The sequence below is a fragment of the Amblyraja radiata genome, chromosome 1, assembly GCF_010909765.2.
Source record: "Amblyraja radiata isolate CabotCenter1 chromosome 1, sAmbRad1.1.pri, whole genome shotgun sequence".
Lineage (NCBI taxonomy): Eukaryota > Metazoa > Chordata > Chondrichthyes > Rajiformes > Rajidae > Amblyraja > Amblyraja radiata.
Window position 1 is genome coordinate 10,814,531 of NC_045956.1, and position 15,319 is coordinate 10,829,849.

Sequence of the window (15,319 nt, forward strand, 5' to 3'; positions counted from 1 at the left end):
TGCAGCCCAGACCATCACACAAACTAACCTCTCGTCCATTGACTCAATTTATACCTCGCGCTGCCTTGGCAAGGTCACCAGTATAATTGGTGATACAAGGTCACCAGTATAATCACTCCTGTGCGGCCGGCACGGCTACTGGCTGGAAGGCGCTCCCGAGCGAGCGGCCTGGTGCGGAGCTGAGACACTCCTGTGCGGCCGGCACGGCTACCGGCTGGAAGGTGCTCCCGTGTGAGCAGCCCGGTGCGGGGCTGAGACGCTGCCTTGTGGGCGGACCGGCTACCGGCTGGAAGGTGCTCCCGTGTGAGCAGCCCGGTGCGGGGCTGAGACGCTGCCTTGTGGGCGGCCCGGTGCAGAGCGGAGACGGTGCTACGGCGGCTGAGGCGGCGGCGACCTGGATCCTGGGCTCGGCCGCGGGCTGGTGGAGGACAATGTCGGGAGCTCGCAGGTCACTGGCTGGTGCCTGTTTTCCGGAGCACCCGTTGCAACAGCTGCGGGCAGCTTCGACCACCCCCCGGGCCGCCATCGCCCGGTGGGGTATCGCCTCGGCGCAGAGGGAGAAGAGGAGGGAAGAGACAGTAACTCTAAGACTTTTGCCTCCATCACAGTGAGGAGGTGTTTGGTGAACTCACTGTGGTGGATGTTAATTTGTGTTTATTGTGTTTTGTTATTATTACATGTATGGCTGCAGGCAACAGCATTTCGTTCAGACCGAAAGGTCTGAATGACAAATAAAGGTATTCAATTAAAGTATTCAATAATCAAGTATGAGTTGCACCCTGCCCACTCTTCTCCCCTCTTCCACCGGGCAAAAAGTATAGGCTCCAGATTCAGGGATAATTTCTTTCCAGCTGTTATCAGACAATTGAACCATCCTACCACAACCAGAGAGTGGTCCTGAACTACTATCAACCTCATTATAGATCCTCGGATTATCTTTGATCAGACTTTACTGGCTTTATCTTGCACTAAACGTTATTCACATTTTTCCCTTCATCATGTATTGTATAGTGGATGGCTCGATTGTAATCGTGTATTGTTTTTCCGTGAACTGGTTATCACGCAACAAAAGATTTTCACTGTACCTTGGTTCACGTGACAATAAACTAAACTCAAAACTTAAATTAACTTGTAAGACCAACTACTATTGAGCAGAAACTTTAATTCTTAAGTAATCTGCTTCATGTGACTTACATTTTTTAAAGTGTGTTATTTTAATATCTGAAATGCTGAAACATTTCAACCCACAATTTATTGTAATAAATGTTAATGGAGATCATCAATAAAATGGGCCCAATCTGAGTTGACATGATGTGGGTTACACAGATTTGTTGAAATTGTGGGCTGAAATGTTGCCACAAGATGGCAGCCAAGCTAGGATTTTAAATAAGATTTAAAAGTGCTGTGGTATCATATTTTTCCAAGAAGGCTGGTAAAGTTATGGTAAAAGAACTGACCTTACAATGCCAACTCACCAATTTGTTCACCTGATTCACTGATGAATTTGTTAACGCTAAGTAATTGTGAACAAGGAATGTGCATTAATTCAAACTCCAAACTTTAATCCTGCCACACATATTTCCATTACTTTTGCAAATTTCAAGGTTCATTATTTTATTGTGATGGACTGTAAATATTCACCAAGCACTATGTAAAACATTAATCATTGATTAACAAGAGCCATTTCCAGACACTTGGGAATGTTTTCCCCAATTTGCTCTCCTATTTGTATAATCGGGCATTACATGGAGGATTTTGAAATAGAGTGCAGCAGTCTTTCATTGTTTGTCAATTGGATTATGAGCATTTGCTTCTCTCTTGAATTATTCAAGGAGCTGTGGACTGGAGGAAGCCATGTCGAAGTACCTCAAGCCATTAAGCATATAACAGCTGCTGTTGTAGATTTAACAGTTGATTAATCCATATTTTGATAACTTAAGTACACTTTTAATGCTTCAAATCTTGTCAGAATTCAATGGTATTGAGCTACTCTTATGACTCCATATATAAATTATTTCTTTAAACAAACATGCATGCAACAAATTGTTTGCTGCTTGGGTATGTGAAATCTGATTTGTTCTCTTCCTAAATTGTCAAATTGCCTGGAGATGTTCCAATATGTTATCCATTAATTTAAATAAGAATATTTGAAGTAATTTTAGCCTATTTGTAGGAATTTTCTGTTTTAGCATCTCTTGACAGAGTTTTAAAATAGTTTAAAATTTACTATCAGTTTTGTAGGAAGTGCTGCATAACTATGTCTTTGTTTATTTTATTATGGGGAATAGCTCCAAAGGAAGTTGGTACAAATTGATATAAATAATTCATTCTGTGATTCATATGCTATAAGATATGACCTAAATTTTTAATTTTACACTGTTAAATTTGCTTTGTAAGCTACATTAAAAAAAAACATCCTTCATCTTTTCTTTTACATGAAGGATAAATCTCACTAACATTGTTTTTGTATTTTATGCCACTAATATCATAATTTATATTTTTCTTCAGGATGATAATTTAATGGACGTTCTGCAACTGCTTGTCGCTCTGATGTCCGAACACCCAGGCTCCATGATTCCTGCTTTTGATCAGAGGAATGGAATGCGGTAAAAGATTAAACATGATCTTAAATCTTTCCAAGTAAATTAAAGGAACTGGAATTTTGCACTGCTTGAAATTAGTAGCCTGCAGTATACCTTAAGCATACAATTGTACAAAGTTCTACTATTCAAAGTTCTACTAATGACAGTAGATTTAAAAATATATATTATCTTTCCTTTTCTGTTATTGGTATCCCATAAGATAATTTTAACCTTGTTCTCTTGAGGGTTGCGTTGGTTAGTTTTGGACCTGAATATTTGATATACATTTTGATAGTTTTGGACCTGAATATTTGATATACATTTTGACAGGTTTGCTACCTTTTAGGATTTATAGAAGTGGAGAAACATTTATTATTTATTTTTAGAAGTGGAGAAAGGTTTATTATAAGCACAATCTGATCAGCTTTAAAAATGGAGAAACCATTTAAGACTAATTATAATGAGAAATTTACCTCTTTTAAAATAATAATTAGTCTCAATTGGTTTCTCTTTTTTGAAAGCTGATCAGATTGTGCCAGGCAGATCAATAAATCTTTAATTGCCCACAATATTTAAATATTAGATATTTGCCTGCCAGTGCAGTATGTTTGTGCCTAGATGAGAGAAAGCATGCCAGGGACATAAGATTTTATTTAATTTTGACATTTGAGCTTTGTTGTTCCAATTTCTTTGACTATTAATTCTGTCTTTGATATCTAAACATGTAATAGCATGTAAGGAAACTTCTCTGAATGATGTTAGGAAAGTTTAAAAAAAAATGCATATAAAAATGACATTTCTATTCTATTATGTAAAAAGGTAGTGGATATTCAATGATTTCTCGAATATTAAATAACGTAATATTCCTCTAATCCCCTTTCTTTTCCTATTGGACAGGGAGTTAATCCTTCAGGTAGTCAATTAATTCTTCCTATACAACTTTTATTGTGGCTTTGCTTTGGATTACTTTTAGACCTGATGTTCCGATGCTGTTCCCTCTGACCTCCCGCCTTCTGCCCTGTGAACACATGAAGTAGCCCAAAGCCTTTCTATTTACATTCTAACTCTCACCAAATCCAGTTCATTAATGACCTTTGTGCTAGTTGACCTATGTTATTTTCTGGCGATTAATGCGGCACATTAAATCAGTGACCTGCATTTGTTTGAGAGAGAAATTTTGGCTTGGACATCCCTAGAACTTTCTGCACTGCATTCATTGTGTGATTACTTTTTATATCGGCTCACTATCGCATTACAATGATTGTACCTCCTGTCAATGTAGAAATACTCTCAGTACTATACTGAAATGTCAGTGTAGGTTATGTTCACAAATTTTTGAATGGGATCTGCTCCCATTATGTCCCCATAGGTAAGGATGGTCTAAATCTATGCTCAAACTGAGCTTTGCTGTCTTTGTCTTATTTTTATTAAAATTATGCTGGCATGTTATTAGCTGGTTTACATTGGCTTCTGGTCTGGTAATGATTTGATTTTTAAAATTTATTTATGTATTAAGATTGGCCCATGTCCTTGCATCTTTCCCCTCTCCTTCCACCTCCAATACCAACATCCCTCTCTTCCCCCCCAACCTCCTGAACCTCATCTCCATGTTCGTCCAATTCTGGCTGTTTGTGTTTTTGACTGCAATTAATCCACCACTGTGATGCCCTAATTCCCCATTGCCTTTGCAGCTCTCTCTCTTCCTTGAAGCAACTCTTTAATATCTCCTTAGTAAGATGCAATGCTGACAACATTTTCCCCTATAAAAGACTATTAAGATGTAAACCATTATTTCTTGATCTTATTTCTATTAATACGAACTATGTATTTTTTACAGAATCATCTATAAACTGTTGGCTTCAAAAAATGAAGGGATAAGAGTCCAAGCTTTGAAAGTGATGGGTTACTTTCTAAAACATCTTGCTCCAAAGTATGTGCAAATAGTCTTAGACTCAATTACATAGCCAGAAATGATGTATATAGTTTTAACTTGCTTCACAAATGGTTTATATTTTACAGTGTGGACAGGATTTATTGTTTGCTGAAATAAATAGCTGATAATTCAGATTTTGCATTAAAATCTTGTAGTCAAATGAATTGAGAGATGTATTTGTGCTTTAGGCTGAGGCTGTGCTTTCCACACAAACTTTGACAACTAAGCAAATTGCTTTTTGTTCTAGACGCAAGGCAGAAGTTATGCTTGGACATGGTTTGTTCTCCTTGCTGGCAGAAAGGTTGATGTTACACACCAACATAATTACCATGACAACATATAATGCTTTATTTGAGGTGAGCATCAACTAATTAAAGCGATTCTTGCTTGAACAATGTAGGAACACTTGGAAAATATTTAAGGTTTTTGTCATGAGAAAATGTCAGTTTGATTGCTCTTGCTATAGTGTTTCACTGAATGTTTTTCAAAAAATTACAGTTAAGCAAATGCTAATGCTAATGTAACTATAAAAATGAAATGAGTTATGTATTCTATTTTTCTTCCAAGCTTATTCAACTGTATTATGGAATAATATTTAAAAAACCCAGAATGATTGCTCTTCACAAATAGGATGACATGACCATTAAATTAGCATGTAGTGAGGTAGGATGATGTAGTTACATAACCACGGAGAGAGATAGGATACCGTAGTTAAATAACCATGGAGAGGAGTAGGATGATGTAGTTAAATAACCTTGGAGAGAAGTAGGATGACGTTGTTAATAACCATCTAGAGGGATAGGGTGACATGTCAGTTAAATAACCCTGGGAGTAACTTGCGCTATTCTATTTTACTTGAATGAATTCATGTTCAAGTACTTTTAGTTTGGTGTTATTAATCACCCCTGTAACCTTAAACATTTGTAATGGATTGAATTTTACCTGGGTGGCTTATTTTTCCCCCCATATTATTTGTCATGGATTTATTTCATAAAAATTAGTGTAGAATATCTTATCACCTGATTTTCTCTATTTATTTTCTTTAGTTTAAGGATTCATCTAGCATAATATTTGAATGTTCAAGACATACCTGCAAGGCAAAACCACGTCTGTTATGGCTATTAAAGTTTCACTCAGGAAGCAGCATATTATTAGATATTGATGTGAGAACAATTTGCGAAAACAGGCAAATCTGTAGTAATCTATTTGTGATTTGCAGTCATTAATTCTTAAATTTGCACAAAACAGGAATGAAAATACAGCATTTTAATTTTAATTTGTTAGCTATCTTGTGTGAAATGCAATATTGGCCATATATTTTAGGTTGACTGACGAGTTGTCTTGGTTAGAGAGTGAGAACTGAATGCTTCCGTCACTAGCAGGAGATTAAAAAGCTAAAGGTAATAGGAGAGAAAAGATTGATGATCAGGGTAAAATTTTGAGTAATATCTAAACAACAGAAAAGGGCAGGGTTATCCTAAGTATATGTGGGAACCCAAGAGAGTAAAACCGGGAACAAGAGATGGGAAACGAGGAATAGCAGAACATTTTAAACTTACACTTTTCATCAGTCTTCATGCAAATATCGCAAAGAAAACGTGTAGTAACGAACTGCAGATGCTGGTTAGAATACCGAAGATAGACACAAAATGCTGGAGTAACTCAGCAGGACAGGCAGCATCTCTGGAGAGAAGAAATGGGTGACAATTTGGGTCAAGAGCCTTCTTGTGAGGAGGCACTGATGATCTTGAACTTGCCCCAGCAGCTCCCCTTTGCCTCCAGAACAGGTAATGGCTATCATAAGGAATAGTAGAATTAGGCCATTCGGCCCATCAAGTCTACTCCGCCATTTAATCATGACTGATTGATCTCTCCCTACTAACCCCATTTTCCTGCCTTCACCCCATAACCTCTGACACCTGCACTAATCAAGAATCTATATCTCTGCCTTATGAATATCCACAGCCTTCTGTGGCAAAGAATTCCACAGATTCACCACCGCCGCTCCACCCTCTGACTAAAGAAATTTCTCCTCATCTCCTTCCAAACAGAACGTCCTTTAATTCTGAGGCTATGACCTCTAGTCCTAGATCCTCAGATATGGTGCCTAAAATTGCTCACAATATTTCAAACTACCAGCACTTTATGGAGCCTCAACGTTACATCCCTGTTTTTGTATACAAGCCGTCTTGAAATAAATGCTAGCGTTGAGTTTCCTTTCTTTACTACCGATTCGACTTGCAGATTAACTTTTTGGGAATCCTGCACCAGCACTCCTGCACTAAGGACTTGGGTCCCTTTGCACCTCGGATTTCTGGATTCTCACCCCATTTAGAAAATAGTCTACGCCTTTATTCCTACTACCAAAATTCATGACTACACACTTTGCCACTGTATATTTCATATGCCACTTCTCTGCCCACTGTCCCAACCTGTCCAAGTCTTTCTGCAGAGTCCCTGCTTTTTCTATACTACGTGCCCCTCCACCTATTTTTGTATCATCCGCAAACTTGGCCTCAAAGCCTTCAACCCCCTTGTTCAAATCATTAATATACAACGTGAAGAGTAGTGGCCCCAGCACCAACCCTTGTGGAACTCCACTAGTCACTGGCAGCCAACCAGAAAAAAACCCCTTTGTTGCCACTCTTTGTCTTCAGCCAACCAGCCAACCTGCTATCCATGCTATTATCTGATACCATTGGCACTCATCTTCCTTAGCAGCCTTATCAAAGGCTTTCTGAAAATCTAAGCAAACAACATCCACTGACTCGCCTATGTCTGTCCTGTTATTTACTTCTGCAAAGAATTCCAGCAAGTTTGACAAGCAAGACCTCCCCTTCACCATGCCATGCTGACTTCGGCCTATTTTATCGTGAACTTCTAAGTACTCCGTAACCTCATCCTTTATAATTGACAAAATCTCACCAACCACCGAAGTCAGATCAACCGGCCTATTGTCCCCCACTATTCTGCCTTGTTTCTTTTTTGTGCAGGGGGGTAATATTGGCGATTTTACAATCATCTGGGTCCACTCCTGACCCTAGTGATTCCTGAAATATCACTATCAATGCCTCCACAATCTCTAAAGCCACCTCTTTCTAAACCCTACGGTGTAGTCCATCCGGCCCAGGTGACTTATCCACCTTCAGGCCTTTCAGCTTCCCAAGCACCTTCTCCCTGGTAATAGCCACTCCACTAACTTCCACCCCCTGAATCTCTTGAATTTGAGGCGCGTTGCTGGTGTCTTCCACTGTGAAAATGGATGCAAAAATGTTATTGAACTCAGCCATTTTTTAAATTCCCCATTATTACATCTCCTGCATCATTCTCCAGTGGTCCAAATGTCCACTTTTGCCTATTTCTTGCTCTTTATATAACTGAAGAAACTCGTGCTATTTCTTTTATATTATTGGCTAGCTTACTTCATTTCATGCTGACGGTGCCTCAGGAAGGCCGTCAGCATCCATAAAGACTCCTCACACCCTTGTAACGGACTGTTCGAACTACTTCCCTCCGGCAGACGTTACAAGGCCTTCTACGCCCGAACCTCCAGACTCAGAAACAGCTTTATTCCCAGAGCTATAGCGGCTCTGAGCCGGCCCTGCTGAGTGCCCCCCATCCCCCCTGGACTGTCTCCCTCGGATGGTCACGTCACACAGCTTATTTATTTATTTTACTTTTCATTTACATCGGTTGGAAGCTGCATACTAAATCTCGTTGCACTGATGTGCAATGACAATAAAAGATATTATTATTATTATTATTATTATTATTCATCATTACGTATTTCATCTTTTCTTCCCGTATTGTCTTTTTAGTTACCTTCTGTTGTTCTTTAAAAGCTTCCCAATCCACTGGCTTCCCACTAATCTTTGCTATGTTGTACGCCTTCTCTTTTAGTTTTATACTGTCCTTGACTTCCCTTGTCAGCCACGGTTGCCTCTTTCTCCCCCTAGAATATTTCTTCCTCTTTGGAATGAAAAGATCCTGCATCTTCCAGATTATTCCCAGAAATTCCTGCCATTGATGTTCCACTGTCGTCCATGCTAGGGTCCCTTTCCAGTCAACTTTGACAAGCTCCTCCCTCATGCCTCTGTAGTCCCCTTTGCCCAGCTGCAATACCGACACATCCGATTTCACCTTCTCACTCTCAAATTGCAGATTAAATCTTATCAGGTTGTGGTCGCTACCTCCTAATGGTTCCTTTACCTTGAGTTTACTTATCAAATCCGATTCATTACATAACACTAAATCCAAAATTACCTTTTTCATGGTAGGCTCCACAACAAGCTGCTCTAGGAATCCATCTTGGAGGCACTCTACAAATTCCCTTTATTTGGATCCAGTACCAACCAGAATTGCCCAGTCCACCTGCATATTGAAATCTCTCAAGACCAATGTAGCATTGCCTTTCTTACATGCCAATTTTATCTCCTGATGTAACGTACCCTATATCCCGGCTACTGTTTGGGAGCCTGTAAATAACTCCCATTAGGGTCATTTTACTCATAATTTCTCAGCTGTCGGGCTTGTCCTGGCAGGTCAGCTTTTGGCTTGAAGGAGGAGGCATGATATTCTCAGACTTATCCCAGTGGTTCACCCTTGCCTTGAGAGGAGATGCTGGTGGTCTCTGGTTTACATTGGCCACTCAGTATTTGCATCTGTGTGTGTGGGTGTAGTCCCTTATTGTCTGTGGGCAGGCAAGGGGCAGTGGCGGTGTCAGGCATGCCCTGGGCACTTAGTCATGGCCTCAGCTGGCTTGTCCTGGAAGCTCCGTCTTGACCACAAAATGGTGGCGCTGGTGGTCTCGTGTTTGTCCCAGAGGCTCGGTCGTCCAGGCTGCACAGGGGAATGCAGCGAGCAGGGAGGTCTCCCACTTTCTTCTTCTTCTTCTTTCTTTCTTTCTTTCTTTCTTTCTTCCTCTTTCTCTGCTGCTTCTTTTCACGCTCTTCCTTCTCCACTCTGGCTGGATCGCCTGTGATTTATAAGGAGTAGGCTGATGAGGTTCAGGCAGGTCAATCCAATATTAACTAATTGGACACAGCTGTTACATATTTGGCTGTGGTCTCAGCTCAATGGTGCTGAAGTTTAGGGTCTCCTGGCCTGTCTGCCGGTGATGGGGATTGGAGCGGCAACCGAGCTGTCACAGTATAAAAAAACGTAAACAACTTTGGAAATGTAAATTTTTGTGGCCTTTTCATAGATGATTCGGGTCTTTGTATTCTCCTGCTTTCGGTGATGGCCATGGTTAAAATTGAAAGCTTAGCATCTGAAGAAGTGACGAGAACAAATCTTCATATGTTATCTATGGCATAACTTGTGGAAATGTCATGTGTAGGAAGGAACTGCAGATGCTGGTTTAAACCGAAGATGGACACAAAAAGCTGGAGTAACTGTCTTGATATGTCACAACTGCAACTTTTTATCTTGTACATAAGGAAGCAACAAACTTGTGATTGGCAACTGTTTTAGAGCATGCTTAATTACATGCAGGTGAAATGTTTAGAGAATGTGGAATATTAGGAACTTAATTTTGTTTGCTTTGTTTATTTTTATACACAATACTGGAATAATACATTTTTTGGGTGAATTTGATTATGAATCATTTTTATTATGAATCATTTTTGTTCCTGTTTATAATCTGATGCATTCTTTCAGCATAGTTCAAAGTTATACCGCCAGAATTCCCCAACATTACTTTCTTTCCAAATACAACATTTTTTTTATGAGCGTTCTAAATATTGACATTGCTTTCCAGATATAAGAAAGAAGTGGCTTATTTTCAAGGATCGCATGGGAGAATCAATTCTTAATTTTATATTGAGTATAAAATTGAGTATAAAATGTAATTGAAGATAAAATGCAATGAAAATGCTTTTGCTTGTCAAACAATTTGTTTATATTTGAACTTTGATTTTTAAGATTCTGACTGAACAGATATGTACTCAAGTTGTGCACAAGCAGCATCCTGACCCAGATTCATCAGTGAAGATTCAAAACCCACGTAAGCACCATTTATTTTGAATTAAAATGTTCTTCCACTATTTACCCATGTGTGAGGTTATTTTCCTCCTCTGAACTCTGTAAAACAAGAAATCTTTGCAGTAAATTTTAAGACTGCAGAAAAAAAATGCTTTATTGCATTGAATCAACTGGAAGTTGAACTGAAAGTGGCAACACTAGTAGATAGTGGTAAAGAAGACATATGGTATGTTTGCCTTCATTGGTCAGGGTAGTGAGTATAAAAGTCAGGAGATTATGATGCAGCTTTATAGGACTTTGGCTAGGCTGCACTTGGTGCATTGCATGCATTTGTGGAGTCTTTGGAAAGTGTACAGAGGAGGTTGACCAGAATTAAGTCTGGATTAGAGAGTAATAATTGCAAGGAGAGGTTGGACTAACTCTGATTGTTTTCTCTGGTTGAGAGGAGACATGATAGAATTATTGGAGTAGATAGATAGAGTAGATGGCCAGAACCTGTCAGGATGGAAATATCAAATACTTGAGGAAATAGCTTTAATGTGAGGCAAAGTTTAAAGGAGATGCGCATAAGTGAGATGATGACTGCGAGAAAGGCATGTAGAGCGTTTTATTTGGGTTGATTCAGTTAGTTTAAATGATTTAATTGTATGTGTGAAAGTATAGAGTCATAGTGTGTGATACAGTGTGGAAACAGGCCCTTCGGCCCAACTTGCCCGCACCGGCCAACATGTCCCTGCTACACCAGTCCACCTGCCTGTGTTTGGTCCGTATCCCTCCAAACCTGTCCTATCCATGTACCTGTCTGTTTCTTAAATGTTGGGATAGTCCCTGCCTCAACTACCTCCTCCAACAGCCTTTGTGTGGAAAAGTATGTTTTTAGTTTGAGCAAAAGACAGTGATGGAGGAATTCAGCTGTGCCAGTGTCTCTGTGATTTCCGTTTTTAATTTAAAAATACATGAGGTCGTTTTCATCATTTTTATTTGTAAATGTGTAAGGCATACGAAAAAAATCTATGAACGTTTTGTTGATATCTTGCAGTTCAAAATTCAAAGAGCAACTGTTGTTAAGATGACTTTTAAAATACTGTACTTTTGAAAATGTAGTCATATTTGACCTTGTATATTATCATTCCTATTTTACCAGAAATTCTGAAGGTGATCGCAACACTACTGAGGAATTCGCCTCAACTTTTAGAAACAATGGAAGTTAGCCGTGTTTTCTTATCCGACATGATTAAACTCTTCAATAACAACCGGGAAAATAGAAGGTGCGTTGCTGCTGGTACAAAATCTAATTACTGTGATTTAGTTATGTGAATTAAGCACATCGACATGTTGATTTGCTTAAATATGAAGCTTGGAATTGTTTAGACCATTAAATGGTACTAACAACAAATTAACCTGGAGATTTTTCTCACCTCACCTACAGTTGTTTTCTGACATTGGATTCTTAATAACATTGAAGGTTGATGTTGCATGATACTTGATGAATTGAAAGTTTCTGGTGCAATCTTTCCATGGCAAATACAGAACTCACTTAATCATTATTACTTTGCGTAAAGATTGCATGCTGTTAATCGTTGAAGAGTCAAGTAAATATCTTAACGCTAACGTTCTGTACCTTTTCTTAGCCTATAATTTTGTTTCTACAAAGGTAGTTTGTTTTATAAATTTAGAGGCTGAAGGGAAGTGCTTTTTCTTGACTTTTAATTTTGAGATTTTTATTTTAAAGTGAGTAAATGTTTGATTTGTTCCCCTGGTTAAATAGCCCACAACCCAATGTTTCAACGGATATATTTTCACTTGGGATCCTGCACATCTTTTTCAGGAACTATTTCCTGAAGGACTAAATAAAATCACAAATTATATCCTCTATGATTCTGGATTTATCCCTCATTAAACTTCCTACAACTTTTGTGGTCAACTGACTTCTTCTTTTCATACCTTCCCTCTCTTTTGCCCAACTGTGTCGTGTCACTTTTACATTGTGTTCATCACAGCATCTTCATAGATGCAGACATAGAAACAGAGAAAAATAGGTTCAGGAGTAGGCCCTCTGAGCCAGCACCGCCATTCAATATGATCATGGCTGATCATCTAAAATCAGTACCCCGTTCCTGCTTTTTCCCCATATCCCTTGATTCCTTTAGCCCGATGAGTTAAATCTAACTCTCTCTTGAAAACATCCAGTGAATTGGTCTCCGCTGCCTTCTGTGGCAGAGAATTCCACAGATCCATAACTCTCTGGGTGAAGAAATCTTTCCTCATCTCAGTCGTAAATGGCCGACCCTTTATTCTTCATCTGTGACCCCTGGTTCTGGACTCCCCCAACATCCGGACCATTTTTCCTGCATCTAGCCTGTCCAATCCTTTTATATGTTTCTACTATAAGATCCCTTCTCATCCTTCTAAATTCCAGTGAACACAAGCCCAGTCGACCCATTGTTTCAACCTATGTCAGTCCACCATCCCGGGAATTAACCTGGTGAACTTACGCTGCACTCCCTCAATGGCAATAATATCCTTCCTCAAATTAGGAGACCAAAATTGCACACAATACTCGAGGTGTAGTCTCACCAGGGCACTATACAACTGCAGTAGGATCTCCTTGCTCCTAAACTCAAATCCTCTCGCAATGAAGGCCAAAATGCCATTAGCTTTCTTCACTGCCTGCTGTACATGCATGCTTACTTTCAGTGACTGATGTACAAGACAGGAGGCAATCCGGCCCTTCAGCTCACCTGTCTATGCCCCATCTAGGCTAGTTATAATTTGCCTGCTTTTGGTCCATTCCCCTCCAAACCTTTCCGTTCCATGTACCCATCCAAATGTATTTTACGTATTGTTATTGAATCTGCTTTAATTACTTCTGGCAGTTCAATCCATATACCGAGCACCCTTTGTGTGGGGATAAAAACTTTGCCTCTCAGGTTCCTATTAATTATTTAAGAAGTAACTGCAGATGCTGGAAAATCAAAGGTAGACAAAAGTGCTGGAGAAACTCAGCGGGTGCAGCAGCATCTATGGAGCGAAGGAAATAGGCAACGTTTCGGGCCAAAACCCTTCTTCAGACTGATGTTGGGTGGGTGGGTGGGGGGAAACGGGGAGGAACGGAGAGAAGAAAGGAAAAAGGAAGAGGAGGAGCCCAAGGGCTGAGGGGAGGAGACAGCAAGGGCTACCGGAAATTGGAGAATTCAATGTTTATACCACAAGGGTGCAGACTGCCCAAGCGGAATATGAGGTGCTGCATCTCCAATTTCCGGTAGTGCCCACTCTGGTCATGGAGGAGGCCCAGTTCAGAAAGGTCGGATTCGGAATGGGAGGGGGAGTTGAAGTGCTGAAGTGCAGGTGAACCTCTTTCACACCTTGAACGACTGCTTGGGTCCTTGAATGGAGTCGAAGGGGGAGGTAAAGCGACAGGTGTAGCACCTCTTGCGGTTGCAAGGGAAAGTGCCCGGTGAAAGGGGTGGTGCGGGAGGGAAGAATAATTCACCTGCATCTCCTCCAACCTCACCTATTACATCCGCTGCTCTAGATGTCAGCTGATCTACATCGGTGAGACCAAGCGTAGGCTTGGTGATGGTTTCGCCGAACACCTCAGCTCAGTCCACATTAACTAACCTGATCTCCCGGTGGCTCAGCACTTCAACTCCCCCTCCCATTCCGAATCCGACCTCTCTGTCCTGGGCCTCCTCCATGGCCAGAGTGAGCACCGCCGGAAATTGGAGGAGCAACACCTCATATTCTGCTTGGGCAGTCTGCACCCTAGTGGCATAAACATTGAATTCACCAATTTCCGGTAGCCCTTGCTGTCTTCTCCCCTTCTCAGCTCTCCCTCAGCCCTCAGGCTCCTTCTCTTCCTTTTTCCTTTCTTCTCCCACCCCCCACCCTACATCAGTCTGAAGAAGGGTTTCGGCCCGAAACGTTGCCTATTTCCTTCACTCCATAGATGTTGCTACACCCGCTGGGTTTCTCCAGCACTTTTGTCTACCTATTAATTATTTCCCCTCTCACCATAAACCTATGTATTCTCTCTAGTCCTAGACTCCCTTATTTGAGGAAAAACTCTGTGTCTTCACCCTATCTATTCCTCATGATTTTATGCACCTCTATAAGATCATCGTTCAGCTTCCTGTGCTCTAGAGAATTAAGTTCTCGTCTGCACAGTCCCTGTGGATCTGGCTTGGATCAATCCTGGCCACACCCTATTAAATCTTCGCTGCACCCTTTCCAGCTTAACAGCATATTTCTTAAAGCAAGGTGCCTTAAACCGAACAATATTCCAAGTGCAATCTCTCCCGCATCTTGTGCAACTGTAATATTACATCCCAACTTCTATACTCAATACCCTGATTGACGAAGGCGAAGGTGCCTAAAGCCACTTTCACCAACCTATCTACCTGCAATGTCACTTTCAGGGAACTATGCCTTGCCATTCGCTGTGAAGGTACTGCCCTGCTTTGACTTCCCAAAATGCAATAATTCACAGTTACCTGAATTATATTCCAATTGTCATTCCTCAGCCCACTTACCCAGCTAATCAAGATCACATTGTAATTCTTGATAACCATTTTCACTGTCTTTGATACCATCTATTTTAATGTTATCTGCAAACTTACAAATCTTACCTTGTACATCCTCGTCCAAATTGTTGACATATTTGGCAAACAGCAATGAGGCCCTCACCAATCACTGAGGCAAACCGTCAGTCGCAGTCTGAAATTCATCCTTTCATCACCATTCGCTGTTTCTTAACATGAATCAATTCTGTATCCAGTTAGCTAGATCTCCTTGTCATTAAGTCAATACAACCTTGATGTAA

At 40.4% G+C, this 15,319-nt stretch overlaps 1 protein-coding gene across 1 annotated transcript in view; it reads left to right on the forward strand.

The window, feature by feature from the left end:
- The window catches only part of lrba (LPS responsive beige-like anchor protein), a 672,999-nt gene that overhangs the window by 74,981 nt on the left and 582,699 nt on the right, over positions 1-15,319 (forward strand). The window contains exons 16-20 of the mRNA XM_033017677.1: positions 2,509-2,606; positions 4,420-4,512; positions 4,763-4,871; positions 10,438-10,519; positions 11,642-11,765. Coding sequence (XP_032873568.1) covers positions 2,509-2,606; positions 4,420-4,512; positions 4,763-4,871; positions 10,438-10,519; positions 11,642-11,765 — 506 coding nt within the window. The remainder of the gene's footprint in view (positions 1-2,508; positions 2,607-4,419; positions 4,513-4,762; positions 4,872-10,437; positions 10,520-11,641; positions 11,766-15,319) is intronic.